Below are 20,725 nucleotides of genomic sequence, written 5' to 3' on the forward strand. Positions count from 1 at the left end.
CCAGCACAGGAATCACTGGATTAGTGGGCCTGCCATCACATCCTGCCGAAACAAGTATTGACTCTTTTCTCCCTGCACTGTGATCAAGGATATGCACTCCGCTCCCTTGGATGATGACACCCCTCCGAGACCCGAACACACCCACCCAGAGGCAGTACGATGCGGCCCACATACGCACCAGGGGCATTGCTGAACGCACATTTGGCGTGTTGAAGTCACGTTTCAGGTGCCTGGACTGCACAGATGGGAAGCTCCTGTACAGCCCGGACATCGTGTGCAAGATGATCATTGCATGTTGTGTGTTGCACAACATCTGTGTATGCACCAATGCTCCATGGATCCCAGTTCCAGATGTACCGGACGATGATGGTGACGATGTGGCAGGTGGCCCACATCCCACTGCAGCTGCGGCAATCTGGCCCGTAGGAAGACCATCAGTGACAATTTCTTCTCATGAGCACGTCACATTGTGGCTGTCCCTGGCAATCATGGGACAGTACAAAATGTCCAAAAGCACAGCATGTGTGAATAAAACATATTTGCAGGTTACAGGTTGTACTTGTACATTGTCATGTCACAGTTTCCTGCTGTGCCAGATGTGATTTGCCATGTTGTGCACATTTGCGGCACCAGTTGTGTCCTGTGTTCTGTTGTGGAGGTGTTGTTCTTTGTACTGGGATGTTGTCAATGTCGAGGTGCACTTATACTTATGTGCGTATGCTGCACAGTGGAGAAATTCTTCACATTAAGGAGCCTTAATGCGCCTCCTTTCTGAAACGGTCCTGATGAAAGCCTTTAGAATATTACACAAGGCTGAAACATGTTGACCCTTACATCTTGAAAAGTACGGTAGACCAGTAACTCGATCTTACCCCGCACTTGAACTTTTTTATCACTCTCTGATCAAGATTCTCAGAATAAAGTCACAAATGAAGCATTGATTAAGAGGCTTTTAACTCACCTGATACGAACCTTCTCACACCTTCCTCATCCTTCATGTCTGGACGCTACTGTCTAACCAGAAGGTCTTCCTCCGGGTGGAGGTCAGCATACATCCAAAAAAAGACCCAATGATGATGCTGCACTATTACACATGAGCGGTAACCCAGTTCATGCTGCCATCGTACCTGTGTATAGTTATGAGGGTTCTTTTATGAAGGAACCAACTAATGAAAAGACCCTGGCTACACAGGACAAGTGGTCCACTCTCTCTTGATTCTTTTGTACTTGTACATTGTCATGTCACAGTTTCCTGCTGTGCCAGATGTGATTTGCCATGTTGTGCACATTTGCGGCACCAGTTGTGTCCTGTGTTCTGTTGTGGAGGTGTTGTTCTTTGTACTGGGATGTTGTCAATGTCGAGGTGCACTTATACTTATGTGCGTATGCTGCACGGTGGGTGATTAGCTCCTGCAGCTCTGATTTGTCTCCCACTGGTCCCTTTCATGCGGTGTGCCTGTCAGTTCTGTGCTTCCACGGTGCTGAGATGTTGCAGACTTGGGTAACTTGTGCTCTTTGTCGAGTTGTGACTCTTGGGCATGGTTTGTCCGCAGATGTGTCGTTGACGTCAGGAGTTGTTTGTATAGGTGGTTGTGTCCAAGTGTGGCCTGCTCCTTTCCGGTTATGGTCCGCACTCAGCCACCTCAGTGTTGTGCCGTGTACATTGTCATGGTGATTGGACTGCAGCCAAGCTACTCGTCATGTGGTGTCTCTTGCATTGTCAGTGTGGCTGACGTATATGCATGTTTGCTGAGTTTCGCACGTGTGCATGTGTTGGTTCTGTGCTTGGTGATGTGTTGGGTGGGTGCCCCTTTGGGCACATGGTGTACGTGGAACTACTTGGTGTTTGTGTGTGTGCTAAAGTGTTCCCGTGGGGTCAGGGACATGATCCTGAGTCTTTGTGGGTGTGCAGTGTGCTTTGCTTAATTGTGCATGTGTGCCATTGTGCCCAACTCCCGCCGTCCATCTACTCCCTGGTTGGTGCACACCCTGTTGATGTGGTGTCGGGTTATGTTAGACAGTGTCAGGATCCCCGACTCCTGTCACCATTTCCCGACTGGTGACTGTGGCCACCATCTTCTCCATGTCATTCAGCTCCTGGTGTTCTGCTGTCCCCCCTCCTCCGGGGTGCATTGCTGCTTTCGTGTTGGCAGCGAGTTTCTGCTTGGTTTTGCCATTCACATCAGTCAAGAGCCTCTTGTGCTCTTCCATTGTCCTCCTCTACCAATGCGACGGCATTCACATGGTCTGAGGTGGTGTGCCATCTTTGCCTCTTTGTTGCCAATGACACGTTGGAGGTGACGTACAGTTGGTGGTGGTGTTCTGGCACATCCGTGGCGATGATCGGGTTTTCCTGGTGACTGTACCCTGTCTTCCTCTTCCTCTTCTCATTGCCCTTCCACGGGCCCTGTATTCCTGGGTGTTCCTCCGTGGGGATTGTGGGATTCATGTTGTCCTCTGTAGTCAGTCAGGGTGCATCCGTGGTACTCTACAGTTGATGTAGTTTTTTAGTGGCATTGTCCGTATGCTGTTCTTGTGCTTTTTCCCGCATTATGCGTGGGTATTGCTGGCCTCTCGCTGGTTGTCACTGTTTTCTTATTGCGCTTGGGCACATCGCGTCTTTTTTTGCGTTGAGGTTTGTGTTTTTATCTCCGTCGAGGTGGTTGTATCGCGGACATTGGCTGTGGTTTCGGCAGACTATCGCATGGTACCGCCTTTTTGTGAATTCCACGTTGACACAGGGTTATTTTCCCGCGATAGGCTGTGATGTGTAAAGTTGCATTAGCATTCTTTGGTGATGTTTAGAACACGTTCTTCTGAATATACCCCTTTGTGTACGTTTTTATCACCTTGATTTTAATATTGCAAATATTAGGGAGTTCATGAAGATGGCAAGGTTGTTCAAAAGAAAGGACAAGCTGGAGTAAATGAAGCTACACCACTTCATCAACCCCTAACAGACCGCTGGTCGATTTACTTGTTTTATAGAATTTGTTTGCTAGTTTGAAGCTCCAACTATACTGAAAAGAACATGGATCACGTGCACTTGTATACATCGCAGCAGTATGAAAGGAGTTAATGAAAATACCCCACTCATTTAGCACTGAAACATACATATCTGAAAGGCAAGGCCTGTATGGATTCCTTATCATCACTAGTAAGAGTAACTAAAGGATGGGTATAATATGACTGGAATGTACAAAATGCCGCATGCACCCAGATGAGTTTAAAAACTGTGTTTATCTATGTGAAATACATAGCTGGTTGATAAGCAATTGCTTTTGCTCTTACTGATTTTTTGTGTGCAAAGCTGGTTTCAAGTTATGTCTAAATCTAAGGTTCTAGACAAATGTCCTTGTTGGAAGTTATAAAACGCTGTTCAACATATTCTGCTGCTTTCGAGATTTTGGGCTCCTGCTAAAGTTGTGTGGCCTAGAGAGGGAGTTCTTGATGAGTGCCAAGAGGGAAAGGATGCCTGGCAGATTGTTCTTTGTTAGAGTTACATAATGTGTTCGTTTAAGGGGCTGGTTAAAGACTAGTGAGTAGTCTGTTTACATTAGCGGGGTTATGTGCTACTTATTTACACATAGGTTATATGTGACAATCAATCCTTTTGATCATTATTAGTCCTAAGTTGCAAGATATATAAAGAAGTGTGTTGTAAATATTGTTTTTCATTCTTCAGTGCCATTCTAAAATATAATAACTCTCTATAAAAAAACAGGACAAACACGAGTTGTTTTTTAAATATCTAAGAAGTTTTCCGATATTTCAAGAAGATGAAAATGAAAATGCACAGCTTATTTATTCTATATCATCATCCTCTTTAACAATACATATATGATCTAATACTGTAAAATAATGCTGAAGGATAAAACTGAAAGGATTACTTCGGTCCCCTTTAATTATCAGGACACATATCTTTATGGACGATCAAACCTGTCTCCTATTTCACTTTAAACTGTTTGAACGGCAAAATAGCCCTTAAACACGAAATAGTGTGTATGTATTTGATATGCTCTCATGTTTCCACATATTTGGTTGTGGTTTCCTTACATCAAAGCATTGCTGCTAATTATACACATTTACAAAGAAAAGATTGTGCCACAAATGTCTCCAGACAGGAGTCAATCATGGAAAATCAGCCTCTTAAACACTATGGTGGTCACATATTTTACTCAGCATTTTATGATAGGTGTTAGATAAAAATGAATGCACTATTAGAGTGCTGGAACATTGTGTCCATTCCTTACCAGCATCCTTTTTCTTGTCACGTGACAGCTCATGGACAGTTGCACCAATGTCTTGCCTCAAACACCTGACGATGTCATTCAGAGCAGAGTCGCCGTTTTGCTCAAGATTGATGAAGAACTGATATTCATCCTTGTTCAGCCGAGAAGGTCTTGATTCAATGTGTGTCAGGCTGATGCCCTTCTCCTACAGCAAGAGAGGAGCAGAGTACAATGAGATAATGTCCCTTCAATGCTGTTAGCAGTGCTGCAGCAAGAGAGGAGCAGAGTACAATGAGATAATGTCCCTTAAATGGTGTTAGCAGTGCTACAGCAAGAGAGGAGCAGAGTACAATGAGATAATGTCCCTTCAATGCTGTTAGCAGTGCTGCAGCAAGAGAGGAGCAGAGTACAATGAGATAATGTTCCTTCAATGGTGTTAGCAGTGCTGCAGCAAGAGAGGAGCAGAGTACATTGAGATAATATTCCTTCAATGCTGTTAGCAGTGCTGCAGCAAGACAGGAGCAGAGTACAATGAGATAATGTTCCTTCAATGACGTTAGCAGTGCTGCAGCAAGAGAGGAGCAGAGTACAATGAGATAATGTCCCTTCAATGGTGTTAGCAGTGCTGCAGCAAGAGAGGGGCAGAGTACAATGAGATAATGTCCCTTCAATGGTGTTAGCAGTGCTGCAGCAAGAGAGGAGCAGAGTACAATGAGATAATGTCCCTTCAATGGTGTTAGCAGTGCTGCAGCAAGAGAGGAGCAGAGTACAATGAGATAATGTTCCTTCAATGGTGTTAGCAGTGCTGCAGCAAGAGAGGAGCAGAGTACAATGAGATAATGTCCCTTCAATGCTGTTAGCAGTGCTGCAGCAAGAGAGAAGCAGAGTACAATGAGATAATGTTCCTTCAATGGTGTTAGCAGTGCTGCAGCAAGAGAGGAGCAGAGTACAATGAGATAATGTTCCTTCAATGGTGTTAGCAGTGCTGCAGCAAGAGAGGAGCAGAGTACAACGAGATAATGTCCCTTCAATGCTGTTAGCAGTGCTGCAGCAAGAGAGGAGCAGTGTACAATGAGATAATGTCCCTTTAATGGTGTTAGCAGTGCTGCAGCAAGAGAGGAGCAGAGTACAATGAGATAATGTTCCTTCAATGCTGTTAGCAGTGCTGCAACAAGAGACGAGCAGAGTACAATGAGATAATGTTCCTTCAATGCTGTTAGCAGTGCTGCAACAAGAGAGGAGCAGAGTACAATGAGATCATGTCCCTTCAATGCTGTTAGCAGTGCTGCAGCAAGAGAGGAGCAGAGTACAATGAGATAATGTCCCTTCAATGCTGTTAGCAGTGCTGCAGCAAGAGAGGAGCAGAGTACAATGAGATAATGTTCCTTCAATGCTGTTAGCAGTGCTGCAGCAAGAGAGGAGCAGAGTACAATTAGATAATGTTCCTTCAACGGTGTTAGCAGTGCTACAGCAAGAGAGGAGCAGAGTACAATTAGATAATGTTCCTTCAACGGTGTTAGCAGTGCTGCAGCAAGAGAGGAGCAGAGTACAATTTGATAATGTTCCTTCAACGGTGTTAGCAGTGCTACAGCAAGAGAGGAGCAGAGTACAATGAGATATTATCCCTTCAATGCTGTTAGCAGTGCTGCAGCAAGAGAGGAGCAGAGTACAATGATATAATGTTCCTTTGCTGGAGCAGAGTTTTCTGTTGAAAATCTATTGGGTTTTTTAAAAGCTCTGGTTTGTCTATTTGTTGATTAATAAAATATTAATTCATAATTACTAATTATTTGTTTTGTGTAAATGTTCTGACTAATCAATATAAACTAACAGGAGAAAATTATACGTGGGGATGCTTTTGCGTTGCTATTTAATAAATGTGCATGTTTTATTAATAAGTGTTGCTGAGTGCTGTTTATTTAAAGCACGAAAATGCTTTTTAAATGTTATGTACTAATGCTTTTCTTGTGTTGCAAAGGCTAGATAATTACATACACATAAGGGTATTAGTGGGGTTAACACTGTTTAATCACTATGCTGTGGTAACGTTGTTTTGTCTCTTTTAATTAAGATGGTACATTTTGGCCTGGTGGGAAAATGGCTACCGTTTAAAGCCTGTATTCGAGTGAATTTTGTGATGAGAAGGCCTTGCTGAACATGGTCGAGAGTCATCTGACCACAGTCTTCGCCTGGTAGAAAATCTTCCGTGAGGACAGCAGTTCTGGGAGAATTGCCAGTTGCCCTTGGACAAGGATAAAATACAATGAACATTGTCCAGTCTGCGGTGACTTTGCTGAGATATTGAGGAAGAACATTTTAAAAGATACTTTTTCAAATTTGAGTTTATACTTCCGTCTTTTTATTTTTGTGATTTTTCCTGAGCGGAGATTTTCCAAATGTAGCGATGCTACATCCTTTCCTGCTCGCTCTGCTCAGCGGTTCAGCGGATATCGAAAATATTTTATGTTGCCTTCTATTGTTAGAATTATTATAAATATTGTTAGCCTAGAGAGGGTTTTTGCCACTTTGCCACTTCTTCCCAAACTTGCGTTGGTGAGGATCGATGCTGTGAGGACGGCGACTCGGGAGACTTTTACTGAGAGACCTGTCCTGACCCATTCTGACATTTAGCTAGAATAGGTAATTATCAGAATAATGATTTATTTTGATTGATTGATTTTCCCTTTGACTAATTTTAGATAAAGTACCATCATTTTAAATACAGTGTTGGTGGTTATTTCTTGTCAATTATTGAGTACTCTATTTGATTATTTTTGTATAGATTGTTTAGATCATGACTCAGGACGATCACAATTAGGTCTTATCGACCATGTGTGTAGATGCAGGGTGTTTAGAAGGTTTCTTTCCACAGGTTCAGTGCTAATAGAGTAATCTGAGTGTATGTTAGTAAAATGGGCCCAAGCGTATGATGAGTGTATGTGCGTGTATCTGTGAATTTACTCTATCCGTGGAAGTAGGAAGAATTTGTACACCCCAATCTGCACCACCTTCAATGGTGTTAGCAGTGCTGCAGCAAGAGAGGAGCAGAGTACAATGAGATAATGTTCCTTCAACGGTGTTAGCAGTGCTGCAGCAAGAGAGGAGCAGAGTACAATGAGATAATGTTCCTTCAACGCTGTTAGCAGTGCTGCAGCAAGAGAGGAGCAGTGTACAATGAGATAATGTCCCTTCAATGCTGTTAGCAGTGCTGCAGCAAGAGAGGAGCAGTGTACAATGAGATAATGTCCCTTCAATGCTGTTAGCAGTGCTGCAGCAAGAGAGGAGCAGAGTACAATGAGATAATGTTCCTTCAACGGTGTTAGCAGTGCTGCAGCAAGAGAGGAGCAGAGTACAATGAGATAATGTTCCTTCAACGCTGTTAGCAGTGCTGCAGCAAGAGAGGAGCAGTGTACAATGAGATAATGTCCCTTCAATGCTGTTAGCAGTGCTGCAGCAAGAGAGGAGCAGTGTACAATGAGATAATGTCCCTTCAATGCTGTTAGCAGTGCTGCAGCAAGAGAGGAGCAAAGTACAACGAGATAATGTCCCTTCAACGCTGTTAGCAGTGCTACAGCAAGAGAGGAGCAGAGTACAATGAGATAATGTTCCTTCAACGCTGTTAGCAGTGCTACAGCAAGAGAGGAGCAGAGTACAATGAGATAATGTCCCTTCAATGGTGTTAGCAGTGCTGCAGCAAGAGAGGAGCAGAGTACAATGAGATAATGTTCCTTCAATGCTGTTAGCAGTGCTGCAGCAAGAGAGGAGCAGAGTACAATGAGATAATGTCCCTTCAATGCTGTTAGCAGTGCTGCAGCAAGAGAGGAGCAGAGTACAATGAGATCATGTCCCTTCAATGCTGTTAGCAGTGCTGCAGCAAGAGAGGAGCAGAGTACAATTAGATAATGTTCCTTCAATGGTGTTAGCAGTGCTACAGCAAGAGAGGAGCAGAGTACAATGAGATAATGTTCCTTCAATGCTGTTAGCAGTGCTGCAGCAAGAGAGGAGCAGAGTACAATGAGATAATGTTCCTTCAACGGTGTTAGCAGTGCTGCAGCAAGAGAGGAGCAGAGTACAATGAGATAATGTTCCTTCAACGCTGTTAGCAGTGCTGCAGCAAGAGAGGAGCAGTGTACAATGAGATAATGTCCCTTCAATGCTGTTAGCAGTGCTGCAGCAAGAGAGGAGCAGTGTACAATGAGATAATGTCCCTTCAATGCTGTTAGCAGTGCTGCAGCAAGAGAGGAGCAAAGTACAACGAGATAATGTCCCTTCAACGCTGTTAGCAGTGCTACAGCAAGAGAGGAGCAGAGTACAATGAGATAATGTTCCTTCAACGCTGTTAGCAGTGCTGCAGCAAGAGAGGAGCAGAGTACAATGAGATAATGTCCCTTCAATGGTGTTAGCAGTGCTGCAGCAAGAGAGGAGCAGAGTACAATGAGATAATGTTCCTTCAATGCTGTTAGCAGTGCTGCAGCAAGAGAGGAGCAGAGTACAATGAGATAATGTCCCTTCAATGCTGTTAGCAGTGCTGCAGCAAGAGAGGAGCAGAGTACAATGAGATCATGTCCCTTCAATGCTGTTAGCAGTGCTACAGCAAGAGAGGAGCAGAGTACAATTAGATAATGTTCCTTCAATGGTGTTAGCAGTGCTACAGCAAGAGAGGAGCAGAGTACAATTAGATAATGTTCCTTCAATGGTGTTAGCAGTGCTACAGCAAGAGAGGAGCAGAGTACAATGAGATAATGTCCCTTCAATGCTGTTAGCAGTGCTGCAGCAAGAGAGGAGCAGAGTACAATGAGATCATGTCCCTTCAATGCTGTTAGCAGTGCTGCAGCAAGAGAGGAGCAGAGTACAATTAGATAATGTTCCTTCAATGGTGTTAGCAGTGCTGCAGCAAGAGAGGAGCAGAGTACAATTAGATAATGTTCCTTCAATGGTGTTAGCAGTGCTGCAGCAAGAGAGGAGCAGAGTACAATGAGATAATGTTCCTTCAATTTTGTTAGCAGTGCTGCAGCAAGAGAGGAGCAGAGTACAATAAGATAATGTCCCTTCAATGCTGTTAGCAGTGCTGCAGCAAGAGAGGAGCAGAGTACAATTAGATAATGTCCCTTCAATGGTGTTAGCAGTGCTGCAGCAAGAGAGGAGCAGAGTACAATGAGATAATGTTCCTTCAATGCTGTTAGCAGTGAAAGATGATGCAATAAGGCTGGGTTCAGGAGTCAGCCTGCTTTAGATACGGTTTGCAAATTATTTCACACTGCCAAAGAGAAATCAAGGGTGATGTATTGCGTGTGACTTTCATTTCCAAATGTGAAACTCCATCTTTTAAACTGAACCTCTCTGACATTCAGAGCACGGACAAGATTTGTGTTCAGCGTGACAACTTTCATATAGAATAAGGTGTAATTCATAATTTAGCTTTTTGTCATATAGGTAATTGATTTTGCTTTTGGTTAATGGTTTCATTAGTGACTTATAATGGTTAGATCACTAACCTTTCCTTGTCATTGTTCCTAGTTTGACACATACTTTCCACAATCTTTTCTAGTAAGATGTAGCTACTCAAAAGACGTTGAACCAAAGATGGAGGTCCCAATGACACTCCATCTCCCAAGTAGGAGTGATGTAACCTATGCTTATTTAGTGGTTTTCGGGCCAAGTAAGAGGCTCAATGAAGAATAACATAGAATGTAGTTGCTGTAAGGCTGTGCTCGATATGCTCTCCTGCCCGCACAAATCTTCCTCTGACATCTTCTTTCTCGCCATTGTTTCACTCGCTTTCTTTTATCTGTTTCTCTCTTTCTCTATCACCCCCACCGGTTTTGATCTTGCTCCCTCTCTTAGTACCTAATTCTTTACCTGTATGCATATGTCTAGGATTCTCTCTTTCCTCCTAATAATGGCTCCCATCTCCTTTAATCTTTCCCTCTCTCGCTTCCAACTCTCAACCCTCCTCTTTTCCCTCTATCTTGCAATCATTCCCATTAATGCTTCATAACTCATTCTTTTTATCCCTTCGTCTCACTTTTACTCTTCATGTTCCAGGTCCTATTTGTCCACTCTTCCCTTTTATTATTGACACCATTCCCTGTTCACCTCTCACTGATAACCATCATAATTCTCTTTGATTCTCTTTCCTCCGACATCTCTACTCCCTGTCCCTCATTCAGGCCTCCAATGAACATCATTGGTGTTTGAATGTCGTGACTGATTGTGTTTGTGGGTTAAACAGCTTCATGTGACTTGATTAGAATATTTGTTTCTCTCTAACCAAAGGTGTAAAGCTATAAGCTGTGCTTGGCGGATTTAATAACATCTTTTCAATTGGGAGACAGAGGCCCTCATTTAATGGTTGGCAGGGCGGGAGCACTGCGGTATGTTGGCTGTGCTCCTGCCACACTAAACGAATGGTTCCTCCACTCTCTTTAGAGTTGGGGGACACTGGCAGGGCCTCCTCTGACTCCACAGGTGTAAACCTTTGACCTGGTGACCTATCCGCCATGGGGCTGCTGGATAGCAGTGGCAATCGCCCCATCCTGTCGAGGGTAGGACTACTGCCAATCATTCACCATCCCAGTGGCAGCCATGCAAGGAATAACTAAAACAGACAGGGAATTCCAGGATGTTCCCTATGTGCAGGGAGAAAGTTTCCAGTGTTTCAGTACCATATTATTTTTGTTCAGAGAAAGCAAACTCCTACTTTAGGGTTTTCTTTTCTCTGAACAAAAATGTTTTGTGAATGGGCACTTTAAACATGGCACCTGGGTGGCAGACCTCCAGAACTGTAAAGGGAACTGCTGCGCCACCATAGTTTAAACAAGTTTCAGTGTCTCTTCTCCCTTCTGTTACACGTGATGAAACATCATTTTTCTAATCACAGTCATCATAGTAGAATTTTAATGCTTGGTTTCCCTGACCGAGTTTTTAGCAGGGGTGCACTTGTGCAATTTCCGTGTGCACAATGACACGAAATTTCTGTGAAATTATGTGAAATTACCCAAAATTCAAATCTGGCATTTCGAGTTATAATGTTAAAGTGTGAAATGCACCGTCGTGCCATTTTGGATGCTAGGATGGAATTTCATGACGAAAAGATTTGCAAAAGTGTCATGAATAACATCTGCTACTGTTCTGTTATGTCGCATGATCCAATAAGATTTTTAACCAAATGCACTTGAAAGTACGCAATAAAGCATACTGCAGGCATTTCAGGAATTTTACGTAGCAACTGTAGCATAGAATGGCAAAAATAACATGAGATTACTCCTGCATGAGGAAAATTTAGCTGGGCATAGTTTACAGCTTGAGATTAATTCTTCAAGGATGATGGTGATGATGGTTCCTGTGGACACACCCGTGTCAATCAAAGGACGCAATGAAGCATTGGGTGATGGTTCCTGTGGACACACCCGTGTCAATCAAAGGAAGCAATGAAGCTTCGGGTGATGGTTCCTGTGGACACACCCGTGTCAATCAAAGGACGCAATGAAGCATTGGGTGATGGTTCCTGTGGACACACCCGTGTCAATCAAAGGAAGCAATGAAGCTTCGGGTGATGGTTCCTGTGGACACACCCGTGTTAATCAAAGGACGCAATGAAGCTGTGGGTGATGGTTCCTGTGGACACACCCGTGTAAATCAAAGGAAGCAATGAAGCTGTGGGTGATGGTTCCTGTGGACACACCCGTGTCAATCAAAGGAAGCAATGAAGCTTTGGGTGATGGTTCCTGTGGGCACACCCGTGTCAATCAAAGGAAGCAATGAAGCTTTGGGTGATGGTTCCTGTGGACACACCCGTGTCAATCAAAGGAAGCAATGAAGCTTTGGGTGATGGTTCCTGTGGACACACCCTTGTCAATCAAAGGAAGCAATGAAGCTTTGGGTGATGGTTCCTGTGGACACACCCGTGTCAATCAAAGGAAGCAATGAAGCTTTGGGTGATGGTTCCTGTGGACACACCCGTGTAAATCAAAGGAAGCAAGGACGCTTTGGGTGATGGTTACTGTGGACACACCCGTGTCAATCAAAGGACGCAATGAAGCTGTGGGTGATGGTTCCTGTGGACACACCCGTGTCAATCAAAGGAAGCAATGACGCTTTGGGTGATGGTCCCTGTGGACACACCCGTGTTAATCAAAGGAAGCAATGACGCTTTGGGTGATGGTTCCTGTGGACACACCCGTGTCAATCAAAGGAAGGAATGAAGCTTTGGGTGATGGTTCCTGTGGACACACCCGTGTCAATCAAAGGAAGCAATGAAGCTTTGGGTGATGGTTCCTGTGGACACACCCGTGTCAATCAAAGGAAGCAATGAAGCGTTGGGTGATGGTTCCTGTGGACACACCCGTGTCAATCAAAGGAAGCAATGAAGCGTTGGGTGATGGTTCCTGTGGACACACCCATGTCAATCAAAGGAAGCAATGAAGCTTCGGGTGATGGTTCCTGTGGACACACCCGTGTCAATCAAAGGATGCAATGAAGCGTTGGGTGATGGTTCCTGTGGACACACCCGTGTCAATAAAAGGAAGCAATGAAGCTTCGGGTGATGGTTCCTGTGGACACACCCGTGTAAATCAAAGGAAGCAATGAAGCTGTGGGTGATGGTTCCTGTGGACACACCCGTGTCAATCAAAGGAAGCAATGAAGCTTTGGGTGATGGTTCCTGTGGACACACCCGTGTCAATCAAAGGAAGCAATGAAGCTTTGGGTGATGGTTCCTGTGGACACACCCGTGTCAATCAAAGGAAGCAATGAAGCTTTGGGTGATGGTTCCTGTGGACACACCCGTGTAAATCAAAAGAAGCAATGAAGCGTTGGGTGATGGTTCCTGTGGACACACCCGTGTCAATCAAAGGAAGCAATGAAGCTGTGGGTGATGGTTCCTGTGGACACACCCGTGTAAATCAAAGGAAGCAATGAAGCTGTGGGTGATGGGTCCTGTGGACACACCCGTGTAAATCAAAGGAAGCAAGGAAGCTTTGCACCTGGTTTTACCAGTATCCAAATATCAACTGGGGAAGAACCAGAAGAAACCATCAATTGCTTTGTAAATCGTTTGGTAAAATTCATCCTTGGCTTTTGTTTCATATCCCAAGTAGTTCTTGTCCCGAGAACAATGCATCTGAAAATAACCTGTCCTTTTGTAATGGAACTGAAATTAAGGTCCCCAACAATCTGTAACAATGTCCTCTTGCAGTCCAGGGAAACTGAGCGGAAGTCTGATTCATTCATAAGCTCCATAGTTGACCTTACAGGACATGGTTCAGTTGGTTGTGGAGGCCAAGAGAGTGGGATGGTGGCTGACATTTAGCATATGGTGCCGCCGGTTGCAGCCCAGTTCACTGTAACAGTGCATAAGAGTGGAAGATGAATGACCTCTGCCCTGCCCTCGGGCCATGTTTTTTTTCTTTTTTACACATTGTTACTTTTTTTGTGAATGGCAGCCTATAATGTGTCTATTATTTCAACATGGTGTGCTGCTCGTACTTGTGAGAGAGCTTTTATCAGTAACATAGTACTTTGGGGATTCTGTTGAGTGCAACGGCGAGGATATTGCTCAATCCTGCAGCGCTTGATTGGTGCAAACCAATTTACGCCACAGCCAGTCATGTGTTCTCTTTATTAATACATTGTCTGGGAGTTCTCTCATTAAATCCTATAAACAGATTTTTAACCAAACATCACATGAATTTGCAAAACAGGAAACATGGTCATGAAGGCATCATTACAGGTGGGGAGCCTTCCAACGGGGGTTCTCGCGCCTCATTTCAATGAGTAGCTCAGAAAAGGTTTCCAATAATCCACAAAATACAGAAATGACAAGCATGCATTTCCCACCTGTCTGCTGTTTTTCATGGGTTGCTCCAGTTTGTATTTTTAAATGGTGACCTGAGTTGGTCTTTCCTCGGTAGACTCAATTAGAGACAATATTTAAAACCTATCCATATGAAACCTACTCTGCGTCGTGCACCAGTTCTCAGTGAGTCCTTCTACACCCTTCTGAATTTCACAAAAAGTGTGTGGGTTGTTATAAACGTACTTTTGGCTTCCTTCAATGGCCCATCAGATTTACAGCTTTTATTTGGGTGGGCTACTCTAGGCACGCACCCAACAGCTGAGTGATAGCAACCTTTCATAGCAGTTTAATCAACTGCGTTCTGGAACAGCATGATACATGCATGTTTCATGAGGAATAGCATGTTACCTTCAGGAGTAGAGGCCAAACTCGTTGCTCTGATTCAGAATATATGAATTATGACCACCATGAATGCGCATATTATATATCTTATCCATTCAATGTATGCATTTAAACGTCTTATCTTCTGCTCTGGCACCACAGGGTATCATGGTGTTTTAATGAACATTTGGAACACTGGGGTATTCAATGCATGAACTTGCAAATAGCTTCGCAAATAGGAAATAGGAGGTCCACCTCTCTGTTCTAGAATTACCAACATTTTTTAAGACTTCCAAAATAGAGAGGGAGAGAGTGTGTGCGTTTTAGTCTGTGTATGCAAACATTCCTTTTGGAACCTGCCAGACACTTCTCACCATTCCCGACTGAAAGCACCTGTATTCAGCTATTTACCATAAAATACGTGTACGGGCAGGTAGCACCCCAAGCACCCCACCTCCCACCACCACCCAAGTAACGCCCCTAGGCACAAGACATCCTTGGCTTAACCTGTTGACTGTGCTGGCACACACCAGCAGGTTTGATGCCAGCAGCACAAAGTTGTGTTTATTGTCCCCAAGCTCCAGTTCAACATTATTTTTTACTTTCGTAGAATGAATTGATTTATTTCACAATAGTCCTGATCAATAATCCCAGAAGAAAGAGGCCGCGTGCGTAGAGATCTGTTGACAAAAAGGGGCGTGTAGGTGACCGGAATAGGAGTTTACGCCATTTCCAAGTTCCCTCTAACATGTTATGCAAGAACCGTGTGCAGTCTGGGGGCGGGAGGCATTGCCCTCAGTCTATTGGCTGTGTACGGGGGCTGCCAGGTGTGCCCATAATCAGACGTGTTGCGTGCTTCGTGCACTCTCACATGGTTGCTCCAAAACAGAGGCAGAATGAGAAACATCTGATGTTTGTTATCCCCTAATAGGTTGCACACGCGTCGGCCCCTCTGTTGCTGAACTGCGCACACGCACTTTCAATTACAACAATTGGAACTCATGGGGGAACATTGCGCAAGTGAATCGAGCGAACGTTTTGGTACAAAAAAGATCACGCATTTCGAAAAATAATTTAATACCGAAGCACAAGCTGTGATTGTGTAAACAAGGGTGGTGTGCTTCCAGTTTTACTGCTGTTCTGTTCTGCTCCGTTCCAGTCTCCAGGCTTACACTACTTCAGAAAAGTAACCAATGTGACGCTAAACATGTTGCGCCGGTAGAGTTTTATCTAAACAGAAGAAAACAAGGAGCTATGCTGTGCACAAAAACATTTCTAATGTCGTATGATTTATAAGGTCAACGGGCCAATGATCAGTATGTGTTACTGATGATTTTATTGTAATTGATCATTCGTATTTATCTTTGGTGATTATTGATAATTAGAGTCACTGCGATTGAGTGGTGGAAGAGGACCACATTATGTGGCAAGGTTGGCTAAATTATCAGCGAGAAGGCACATTATGCGGCGTGGAGGCACGACATTTTGTGATCGCAATACTTTATTATTTTGTAATTTTTGCACATACTAGCATTGTCTGGAAAACGCATTCACCTCATTAGTACCAGTTTAATACACTATACAGCAATTAGCAACAGAAAGGTGACCAAGGAACCTTGCCAAAGGGCCTTTCACTTCTCAAAAGACACACAGATGATGGACGGAATGCAGAGCAAATCATAAATTCACCGCAGTCAATAGATCTGGGTTAAATCCATCGTTCTCTTGCGCACCATGCCACCCAAGTTTAGACCCAGCCACATGCAAACCAGTCTTGCCCCTGTGCCTCATGGAAACAGCCCAGCCTGAACTGCCAAGCCAGGCTGTCCCTGGACCGGAAACAAGCATCCTGGGACAAGTTTCGGGGCATCACCCCATATCAGCCAGGCTAGCTTGATTCCAGTGACACAATGAGCCCGGGACCCACGTCTGGTCATACCAGGCGCACATAGGGTGAGAAAGCAACAGACACACAGATGATGGACGGAATGCAGAGAAAATCAAACATTTACCGCCAGTCAAAAGATCTAGCTTTCCCCTGGCTCTTCAAGGAAGTCACTCTTTCTGCCAAGAACCTGAAACTGTGAGTGATTTTCAGGACTGACCTCTTAGTTGTTTTTGCAGATTTATATAGCGCAAACTTGACCCGAAGGTATTGGAGCACTTTACATGAGCACCAGTTATGTTACACAAGGGCACATTAAGTTTTGGTAGGCATTGGAGAGATTAATGGATTTGCCCAGAATCATAGGATGCTGAGCCCACACCAACTCCAACCTGGTTCTCCAGCTCCAAAGCCTTTTTCGATATAACTGAGGTAACAGGAGAGAGGATGGCTATTTTCCTCCTGGACGCAGAGAAGGCATTCGACCGAGTCTCATGGCATTATCTATGGGCTATTATGTCACAGAAAGGGTTTGTTCCAGGTTTTATAATGGCAATATATTTTAGACCTTATGCGACACTACAAATAATGGGCCAAGAGTCAAGTCGTATCGAGGTCGCCAGGGGGACAAGACAGGGCTGTCCATGCTCTCCTATCTTATTTGCCATATATATTGTTGTATTCATCCAACAAATTCTTCAAGATCAGATAATTAAACCAGTGTGTTGCAACGGTTTTGAAACCAACATAATGGCCTACGCCGACGATATAGCAGTAGTGACAACAGATCCAGAAACAGCAATAATTCAAATACAAAAATTGGCCAGCGAATATGGCTGGAAATCAGGCTACCTATTGAACACGGGGTAAACGCAGATCATAGGTAACTCTACAACTCCCTGTAATGACCCCCAAAGGCAGGATGTAGTAGTTTACCTTGGGATAAAGATCAGTAGCAATGTAGACTCCATTTGGAAAATAAATCTGTCATCCATGATAAACAAGATCAGAACGGATCTAAGATACATGGATAGACTTCATCTTTCAGTTATAGGAAGATATAATGTACTTAAAATGGGGATCTTTCCCAAGATCTTATATATGTTTAGATCTATCCTATTAGAAATTGAAGACTAACTTTTAAAGAACTTGGATTCCATTTTTAGTAACTTTATCTGGAGATACAAGAAAATTTGTCAATCCCTTACATTTTTAACTCTACCACAAGATCGCGGAGGCTGGTCGGCCCCTAATCTTAGATTATACTATTACGCCACTTTCTTTCAACAGATGACATTAGTAGTCTCATTAGGAAATTGAAATATGACAACCAGGAACCAAGAAGTGAACATGGCCATCCCTCCATATATGAGTTGGCCATAGAGAAGACAGTGCAGGGAGTAATCCTTTGACAAGTGGAGGCCAGTTATTACAAGAAGACGTGGTTTAAGGTGATAATAGCAATCTGGAAAATTTGGAGCAAAATGGTAGGACTTATGCAAATTCAGAAGTATGATAGATACACACCCTTGTGGCGATCTTCTCTATTTCCCGGAACAATGTATGATAATTTAGGTAGGCAATGGGAGGAAAAGGGTATCACTAAGATTGGGGATCTTTTTTCAACTGATCAGAGGCTCTCATTTATAGATCTGCAGCAAAGATATGGAATAATAGTTGGGACATATTTTAAGTATAAGCAGATCACCAGCTTTTTAAATCAAATAAGCAGGGAAAAGATCTCCACAATTACAATCCCCCTAATGGAGGCTATGTCTCACTCCCAGATAAGAATTAAACATAGATATAAAATATTAATAGATACACTTCCCGATGATCTGGAAACAGTAGAAACCAAATGGGCCACCAAATTAGGAAACCCTGACCTGATCTTTACCAGTCAGTTGCATTAGGTAAGGGAACATTTATTTCAGCCAATTTAAAAGCCCAACATTACTAGACCATCTTCGATCTCTATTTTACTCCTGCAAAGCTTTTTCACTGAGGTAAAAGAGGGGATGACAAATGTCCTCGATGCGATCAAGGACCGGCGGACACAATACATATGTTTTTTGGGTGTGAGAGACTAGGGCCACTAAAAGAGGGAATAGAGAATTGTCTACTAGCAGCACTAGTGGGCATAGCTCGTATAACCCCTACATTGATGCTACTAGGATACGACGAGAAGGAATATCATGATGTAAGGCAGAATACGTTTGTTTTTATCACAGTCACTGTAGCTTGGCTACTTATTGCTACACAATGTAAGGATGCTAACCCGCCTAGGTATCACGCCTGGCTGGACCGTTTGTTATCCATGTATAATCTTGAAAGATCACTGTATAATTGTAAAGGCTGGCTTGCTAGCAGGAGAGGCAGAAAAATCTGGCATCAAATGAACAAATGGCTTACAAGGTACAACGCAGGGAGGGATTGGTTGGCCTAGGTTGGAGAAGTCACTGAATAGGGTATTACTCTTCCTTCTCCCTTGTCTCTTATACTTTCTATTCTCTTTTTTATTGCTTTATTTGTCTCATATTGCTTGTAAGGACTGTTTGTAGATTTTAGGTGTTGTATATATATGGAATTGTACGACATTTTGAAACCAGATATTAGAAAGGACTCTATTTGTATCTATGAACAACTCTTCTTATCTTGTATACCCTCTCCAAATAAAAGAAAAAAAGGAGAAAAAAAAAGAGGGGCAGTATTTGTGAATAGTATTTCTGACCACAGATAAAAGTTGCCCATTATTTATCAAAGAAATTCTGCTTCATTAAAAGGAGATGTGACTAGGGTAGGACTAGAACTGAAAACAGGCCCGGGCACCAACTGACCCCATTAGTGAATTAAATAGCTAAAAAAAAAAGGGCCCATGTTTGCAAATTGGGGCAGTGTGGAACATATAAAGTCATGCTGAATACGTGTTTTGCAAGGTATGGATACTGTGCTTGCTGCAGCCAATGCTTATTTTATAATGAAGGAAATCAACAGTAAACATCGGCTCAACAGTCCACAGAACACACTGACCTTTCAGAGCGGCTGGTCTGGTACTACCCGATTGCCCTGTCGGCCAGTTCAAGCCTGGACGTGACTCCGCGCAGGCATTATAAGCCGACCTTGTGTATTATTTGAAGAACAAACACAGATTTGCAGACGAGAACGCTATGTAGCGGACTTTGCAGAGGTGAAATTGATTCTTCACTCAGGTCACGATGTCGCAATACGTGAGGATCAGAGGTTACACTTTTTTTTAGCACAATACCAATCTTTCCCTTCTCAAGTAACTTGCATAATCGAAGCAGATGACTGTGTCTGTCACCCTGGGCTGTGTGCACCACTTTGGCCTCCATTGCCCCGAAGTAGGAAGGACGGGACTGTGATTGGCTGCTTGTAGCAAAGGTTGGCAAAGCCTCTGATCTGGAGATCATGGGTTCGAATCTGACCCAGTACCCTAGCAGTCAAACCTTCTTCCCTCTGGTGGTGGTTTGCTTTGTAGTCTCTGTGAAATGAGTTTATGGGCTCTGCCGGCCTACTTTTGGCAGAGGCCCAGTACCCTTGCCACAATTTTACTCTATCCATGGTGATAGCAAGAATAGAATCTGGGCAGCCCTCTCACCACTGCAAGGAAGTGGCAGGAGCACGTTATCAGACTGATGGCTACATCTGACTGAATATTTTTGAACAAGGGATTGAGCAATGTTTCACCGGTCTTAACCAGAGTACTCCCAAAAAAGGTTTTGCTTGGCCATTTGGTGCAAATTACCTTTCCCTACTTATTACTGGAGATGTTTTTGCGCTAATCAGGCTGTGGAAAAGTTGGCCGTGCACGTCGTTTTGCTTCTGTCATTTATGTCAAAAATCTGTTTATTGATTTTTTTTTGCAAAGGTTACAAACAGTTTATATAAACCACATTGTGTTCAATTCTTCATCACAGGAGAGTTGTCCATGCATTAGATAGCTATAGGATATGTACAGTTTAATCACAAGTTCCGGACTACCCCTGCGGGCATCAACTAAGGGGGAGCCTTGTGCTGGCTAGAAATGCAGAGATGTTAACCTCCTTTCAAGAGGGGTGCATGCCCCCAGAGCCTAGTATCTATATACTTGAACACTAGCAAAGGAAAATAAAGAAATACAACCATAACACTAAGAAAAGAAAGAACCAAACATTCCCAGGGAGTCACCGAAGCCTTAGTTCTAGCGTGGGGAGTGGGGTCGAGGAGTGGGTCCCCCCATGACCTGCACGAGAGGGACCACGTGGGGGAGGGAGTAAAGCCCGTGAGCCACAGAGCCTCACGGAGAGCCGCATCCACTATATCAGGAAGATATATATATATATATGCTCCTGCCAGAGCCATCTTGGCCGCTCCCAGACAAAGCCACATGATGGAGCAGTCCCCTTGGGTCTGGTATTTGAGATTGTAATT

General features: G+C 43.7%; 1 protein-coding gene across 2 annotated transcripts in view; it reads right to left on the bottom strand.

The window, feature by feature from the left end:
• The window catches only part of PAH (phenylalanine hydroxylase), a 219,365-nt gene that overhangs the window by 145,533 nt on the left and 53,107 nt on the right, over positions 1–20,725 (bottom strand). For both annotated transcript variants that reach the window (XM_085653236.1, XM_085653235.1), the window contains one exon: positions 4,254–4,437. In XM_085653236.1, coding sequence (XP_085509362.1) covers positions 4,254–4,437 — 184 coding nt within the window. The remainder of the gene's footprint in view (positions 1–4,253; positions 4,438–20,725) is intronic.

Source organism: Triturus cristatus, chromosome 4_1 (genome assembly GCF_964204655.1).
Source record: "Triturus cristatus chromosome 4_1, aTriCri1.1, whole genome shotgun sequence".
NCBI classification, from domain to species: Eukaryota; Metazoa; Chordata; class Amphibia; order Caudata; family Salamandridae; genus Triturus; species Triturus cristatus.